At 47.0% G+C, this 7,454-nt stretch overlaps 1 protein-coding gene across 1 annotated transcript; it reads left to right on the top strand.

Moving 5' to 3' along the window:
* The first annotated feature begins 9 nt into the window (after positions 1-9).
* Positions 10-3,273, top strand: LOC106568524 (ankyrin repeat domain-containing protein SOWAHB-like). Its single transcript, XM_014138945.2, has one exon. The coding sequence runs from the start codon at positions 367-369 to the stop codon at positions 2,914-2,916; it is 2,550 nt and encodes an 849-aa protein (XP_013994420.2). The 5' UTR covers positions 10-366; the 3' UTR covers positions 2,917-3,273.
* The last annotated feature ends 4,181 nt before the right edge of the window (positions 3,274-7,454 follow it).

Genomic DNA, 7,454 nt, shown 5'->3' with positions numbered 1-7,454 from the left:
TACCTTAATTGAGGACTAATTCCGGGTCGTTTTTCCCCCAGTCCCTGTCATGTTTCTTTCGTCAACGTGTCTGATAAAAGAACAGATTCCTGCCATGAGTGGACTCAGGCCTGACTGCAGCATGCGTTTTAGGTGATAGGTGTTGGTTATGATTTGTCCTTTCTTCAAATTTCAACGTTGAAATGTAGCCCAGCGTATGGTAGGCCATTTATATAACGTAACATTTCATGCAGCAAGGCTAACGGCATGTTGACTGAAGCTCAGGTGTTCAGGTGGGGTGGAGTTAATTGTTGGGAGACGCAGAAGAAGAAAAAAAAAACGTGACTAATCAATTGAACTTTGAAACTTGAAGCAAACAGACAGAATATGGCTACGGATTTTACTCAGGATTCGGTGTTGCACTTTCTCCAATTCATGGGTGGGAGAGTGAAGAACTCTGAACTGTTGGCGCACTTCAAAACGTTTCTACGCGACCACGAGAACCAGACGCGCAACAGGCAACTGTTTAAAACGTTTGTGAACTCTGTGGCTGTGGTGAAATCAGAGGAGGGAGTATCATACGTTGTGCTAAGGAAGAAATGTCTGGGGCAGGTTGCTGGAGACATCGCCGCCGCATACCACTCACCAAAGCCCCCCGCTAAACAACAACCGGCGCCACAGGCGAGACGGAGAGAGAGAGTCCAGTCACCGAGAGATCCGGTAAACCGAAACCAGCAGAGAGGTCAGAAGGGACTGATTGAGACTCACTTTCATGAATTACACGTTTCACCAGGCGACACCAACCAACTCACCGACGAGGTATTAGCCTCGGCTGGAATTGTTAACAATGTGGAAACAACTATCAATTACGAAAAGCCTTTCCAATGCTCCTCGCCACATGTGCCAGATCATGCGCCACCTCCTATATACAACAGAGATGCACCATTTCTCCCATCGTACAATGCATCAATATCAAAGTGGTCAGAAGATGGGAGTGGTCAGAGCTTTGAAACGGAAGGGGAACTGAATCACAAAGGTATTTACATCAGCGGTTCCAAACTTGGCCAGCAGTCAAAAGAACCAAAGAGGAAGAGGTCCTATCCGCCCCACACAGAGGTGAAACCTCCAGCGCCTCACCAAACACAGGTGCAACAGAATGCAGTGCAGACACAGAGGAAAAGTTCTGAAGCTGACCACAGAAGAGAAGCTACAACATGGCCACTACTCGCCACTCTAGAGCATGCCAGCTCCTCTCCTTGTTTATCTGATGGTTACAGTCCTTCTGCTGCTCCACACGCTCCCCTAACCCCTGACCCCCAGGTGACGCGGAGTAATGGCAACTTGGATGGCAGTTACCACCTCCACCATAGGATCCCACAGCAGCCCAGACCAAAACAAGATGGACTCCCAGCAGCTCCACTGCATGCTACACCTGCCTCTCAGCTGGCGCAGAGCAATGACAGCCTACCTATACCACAGAAGGATGGAGTCCCAGCCCCTGTTCCTGACATCCAGTATCCGGAAGAAGCAACAGCTGCTGTTACCCAGTCCAGAGCCCAGACCCTGCCTTCCCCGTGCAGCTTACCCCTGGACTCTGCCTACCAGTACCACACTCCTGCTGAGTCTACTGGTGGGTCTGGGTACCCTGAGCACCAGCACCTCCAGGGAGGCTCTGACTTCTCCTTCAGCCACAGCAGTCTCTCCCTAGCCCAGTCACTGGACTCCAGAGATGAGTGGCCCCAGCGGTCCCCTAGAGAGGAGTGGGCCAGCAATGAAACCCTCAGCTACCAGGGCCTGAACTACCCAGGTGAGCAGCAGAGGGTCAAAGTGAACGAGATGCTCTGCCGTGCTCAGGAAGCCAAACTGCTCTCTCAGATGCACCGCGCTGAGAGGAGAGCGCCCTGGCCTCACCATCACTCCACCGGTTACCTTGACGATGAGGCGAACAGAGCGTCGTCATGGCACCACTCCACAGGTCATCTCCATGATGACAATGGGTCCAAGTCCATTGAGTCCTTCTCTCTTCCTGGTTCAGACCCCGAGCACCACCTCCGACCCCCTGTTCGGCGAATCAGCAGCCGGTTCCGCAGCCGTATGTGCCGCAGCCTCGGAGCCGACATGGACCAACTGTTCCCGGAGGACAGCGTCTCGGCACGGCACAACCGTCTCCACCTCCTCTCCTCCAACCTCAGCATCAGCCACTCCTTCTCCACCCCCACCTCTCGTTCACCCAGCTACAGAGACCTTAGGCGGGAGATGCACTCCGGGGCCTCCAGTAACAAGAGCCTGAACGGTGCCTCTAACTCTGGCGGCCATGACAGCTCCTACTTCCACCGCCACGATCTGGTCCCCCTGGAGGCGAAGGAACATGACTGGCTGGTGAAGGGCGCCACTGGGACCTGGACCGACATCTACACCCTGTTCAGAGATGAACCCAGCCTCCTCACCAAGAGAGACTTCATCACTGGTTATACCATCCTGCACTGGATCGCTAAACATGGAGACCACCGGGTCCTCAACACACTCTGGTACGGAGTCAACAAAGCCGGGTTGAAACTGGACGTGGATGTGAAGACTACCTGTGGCTACACGCCTCTTCACCTGGCCGCCATCCACGGGAACAACAAGATGATCCGGCTGCTTGTTTATAAGTTCAGGGCCAACGTGGCCCTCAGGGATACCAGTGGGAAGAAGGCCTGGCAGTACCTGGGCCGGAACGGCCCCAAAGACCTGCTACAGATGCTAGGGGCCTCTCACTGCAGGACTTCCACGGGGGTTAGCTCCACACCCCAGTCCTCAGAGGAGAGACCCACAAGGCCCACTGCAACCTCGGCCACGGTAAAGAAGTCCACATCCATCACTGGGTTCCTCAAGCATAAAACCCTAGTGAAGTTCCCAGGATGGGAGGGTTCTCAGTCTCCCAACTCCTTTGTGTGAGAATAGCGTGAACTTTAGGGTGAGTCTGCCTGCTCTGAGGGTGTGGCTACTGACTAGACCTACCACCCAGCTCAAGGCTCTTAAGTAAGCTGTTTAGGGTCTTTACGGCTTTGATTTGCCACTTAAAAACTTTCTTGGTTATTTCAAATGTTTTTCCATTTATATAAAAATAAATAAATGTAAGACCAAATAAATGAATAAGAGGCTGGGGGTTATGTTATTGAGCTGTCTAAATTAACATATTGTGATTTGGATTATGAAGTGGCATCAACTATCACTTGTGAAATCCAAGCAATAGAATCAGTCATGTAAATTGGATTTGTTAAGGGATTGTATTAAACTGATACCTCAGTATAATTGCTTTGCTATTTTGTTTATTGTGGTGAGAAGCTTTTTTTATTTGCTGCTGGGGAAATGGATTCCATTCCAGTGTGCTCGTTTTCAATGACCCAAAGAATACTCTTTCTTTTCTAAATGCCTTTTCTTTAACAAAAGTGTACTGTGTGTCACTTGTTAGTGCTTAAATGGGTTTAGATTACAGGGACGTGACCTGATTCTGGAATGTGGTAGTGAGAGGACATTTCTTTTTTTCTTCTTTGTTCAAAGGCCTTTCAAAGTAGCACTGTGTATTGCATCATGTGACTGGACTAAATCCTTCCTTCCTTCAGTTGCACCAGGTTGCTTATCTTGTACAATGTTGGAGGTATCGATTTCTTGGCTTTATTCGCTTTTGATTGACACTACAAGGCTTAGACAGTACTCACATGAACTGTTTTCTCCTTGTGCACTTAAATAATGTTTTTATGATACCTCATGTCCTGAGGTGCTTAAACAATCCAGACTGGTATTTGATGTAGCTCTGAAGCCATTTCCATGAAGGGATACTTGGGGATTTAGGTAATGAGGTCCTTTATCTACTTCCCCAGGGTCTGATGACGTCTCTGTGTCCAGTATTAAGGAAGTTAGAGGTAGTTTTGCGAGCCAATGCTAACTAGCGTTAATGCAATGACTGAAAGTCTATGGTATCTGCTAGCACGTTAGTAGAAGTATCCCTTTAAGCACTCTTATTTATTTTTGTCTCCAACACTGTTGATCAAAATGAAATGTTTACCTGTGTTAAACTTGTGGAGAGGGCTAATAAAGGCTAATTTACAAATGGAACCCTATTCCCTATATAGTGCACTACTTTTGACCAGGGCCCATATAGGGAATAGGGTGCCATTTGGGGGGGACATACATTTACTGTACATTTGTTTTGCTCTTAATGGAAAAAACAAAAATATATATATATATATTGTCACTGGGTGTTAATGGGAGGCTGCAGTTCTATCAAGCAGTGTATTGTATAACCTGTTAGATATTGTCTACAGCTTTCCTTTTCTATGAATAAAAAGCATATCATTGTATATTAATTGCTATAGTTAGCATTTCTTCAAAGATTGCCAACATAGCAGTTTGTCATCTCTGCTGTTTACTGTTGTAGCATGGGCTCTCGAGTGGCTCAGCGGTCTAAGGCACTGCATCTACAGTCCCTGGTTCGAATCCAGGCTGTATCCAATCCGTCCGTGATTGGGAGTCCCATAGGGCGGCGCACAATTGGCCCAGCGTCGTCCAGGTTTGGCCGGGGTAGGCCGTCATTGTAAATAAGAATTTGTTCTTAACGGAGTTCGTCTAGTTAAAATAAAGGTTACGCATCCCTGTGATCTGATTCCTGTCAACAACCTAGACCTCGTTCAGTGGACAAACCTTCTGGAATTTTGCAGATAGAAACATCATGAATAGAGCAGACATGATTTACCCTACATGTCAGAGGCATGTCTGTTCTACAAAACTAATTTCTATCTGAACGTTCCACAATGTTGTCTCATGCTGAACGCAGATCTGATGAACAAGCATGTTTCTTTTGACTATTTCTCTCCACCTGTAATACAACAGACAGTTAGGAGAGAATGATAGGGATAGTCTATTGACATTACAGACACGTTGGTTTTCTTACCCTGTAGGAGTATATGGACCAGGTATGACAGCAATCCACGCTTTGGTTTAGGGCTCTATTCAATCCGTTTCGCTGAAGTTCAGCGTTACAGCGTGATTGACATTTAAAGGCAATGTCCCCACGATAGCTGAGATAGTATTCATGGTAAACGCTGCATCATGTTCAATTCATCTATAAGTGACTTCGTTGATCTTCACAATCAATTTGAGATACATTTGGATGATTTTGGAAATGATGCGTGAGAAATGTTTTAGTTGTTGTAATTTGGGTGAAATATCCCTTTAACAGTGAAAGGAAGGGTGAGAAGTCATAGCAGCACTCGGACACTGCTATGTTGAGATCTCATGTTACATTGGGTTAGTGTGCTCTCCTCAGGGCAAGTAGTCCACAAGTCAACTCACTAGGACAGTCAGTGGACCAGTCACTAGGACCAGTCACTAGGACAGTCAGTGGACCAGTCACTAGGACCAGTCACTAGGACAGTCAGTGGACCAGTCACTAGGACAGTAAGTGGACCAGTCACTAGGACAGTCAGTGGACCAGTCAGTGGACCAGTCACTAGGACAGTCAGTGGACCAGTCACTAGGACAGTCAGTGGACCAGTCACTAGGACCAGTCACTAGGACCAGTCACTAGGACAGTCAGTGGACCAGTCACTAGGACCAGTCACTAGGACCAGTCAGTGGACCAGTCACTAGGACCAGTCAGTGGACCAGTCAGTGGACCAGTCACTAGGACCAGTCAGTGGACCAGTCATTAGGACCAGTCATTAGGACCAGTCAACTTCTAGGATGAGGAACGTGAACTGCAACACACACACACTTCACACAAGCAGGCTGTATCACATCCATCCGTGATCGGGAGTCCCATAGGGTGGCGCACGATTGGCCCAGTGTCGTCCGGGTTTGGCTGGGGTAGGCCGTCATTGTAAATAAGAATTTACTTGCCTCGTTAAATAAATAACATTTAAAAAAAATAACAATAAAAGCAATATGTTGCAGTATGGCTTGACTTGAATGTCCAAGACAAATGTCCCTAGCCTGAGTGCCAGTCTGTTGGTGCTATCATGCCCACTCTAGCCTGAGTGCCAGTCTGTTGGTGCTATCATGCCCACTCTAGCCTGAGTGCCAGTCTGTTGGTGCTATCATGCCCACTCTAGCCTGAGTGCCAGTCTGTTGGTGCTATCATGCCCACTCTAGCCTGAGTGCCAGTCTGTTGGTGCTATCATGCCCACTCTAGCCTGAGTGCCAGTCTGTTGGTGCTATCATGCCCACTCTAGCCTGAGTGCCAGTCTGTTGGTGCTATCATGCCCACTCTAGCCTGAGTGCCAGTCTGTTGGTGCTATCATGCCCACTCTAGCCTGAGTGCCAGTCTGTTGGTGCTATCATGACCACTCTAGCCTGAGTGCCAGTCTGTTGGTGCTATCATGCCCACTCTAGCCTGAGTGCCAGTCTGTTGGTGCTATCATGCCCACTCTAGCCTGAGTGCCAGTCTGTTGGTGCTATCATGCCCACTCTAGCCTGAGTGCCAGTCTGTTGGTGCTATCATGCCCACTCTAGCCTGAGTGCCAGTCTGTTGGTGCTATCATGCCCACTCTAGCCTGAGTGCCAGTCTGTTGGTGCTATCATGCCCACTCTAGCCTGAGTGCCAGTCTGTTGGTGCTATCATGCCCACTCTAGCCTGGCCTCTAGGATCAGGCTAACATGTCCCTTCAGGGACAATAAAATTGATCTAATCTCATCAATAACATAACAGATACAAGATGGCTGATGACATTATAGAATATTTTGTCAAAGTACAGAAAGACAACAACAAAGGCTCTGTTTAAAAATAGATTTATTTGTAAAACAAGGATCTTTTTTCCAATCAGCCTCCCTTCTCCTACGCTTCGTAAAGCACGATTGATACATGGAATTTTGTTTAGGAAAATCTGTCAAATCTGAGAATGCAGTTATGCTTCTGAAAAGCTATGAAGAAAAATATTGGTGAAAATATTAACATGAAAATGTGCCTGATACAGTATATTTGACTGGAATTAGGATAATCTGTAGATGCTTTAAAAGGTGCTCTCAAAAGGACACAACAATATCAATTGGCATAGTACATTTTGGGGATGGAAAACAAGCAAGGAGTCACAGGACTACACACACACACACACACACACACACACACACACACACACACACACACACACACACACACACACACACACACACACACACACACACACACACACACACACACACACACACACACACACACACACACACACACACACACACACACACACACAAAAAACTGTTTGAATCAAGGTTGTTTCCACGTCATTTCTGAATCCAATGTAGAAAACAGATTAGATTTGCAAAAAGTCATCAACAAAAGGATATTTTTTAGTCTGTTTTTCACCCAACTTTTAACCTAAATCCAATGACATGGTGAAATATTTTGTTGATTTCACAAGTTCTAGAACATGACATCATCTTGCCTTCTCTGAGAGAAATCACATTTGTTTTAAATTTCACATATTTCTTTTCAGTTTCCA

This window comes from Salmo salar, chromosome ssa13, assembly GCF_905237065.1.
Source record: "Salmo salar chromosome ssa13, Ssal_v3.1, whole genome shotgun sequence".
Classification (NCBI taxonomy): Eukaryota; Metazoa; Chordata; class Actinopteri; order Salmoniformes; family Salmonidae; genus Salmo; species Salmo salar.
The sequence above is the reverse complement of the archived record's forward strand: the minus strand, read 5'-3'. Positions and strand labels throughout refer to the sequence as shown.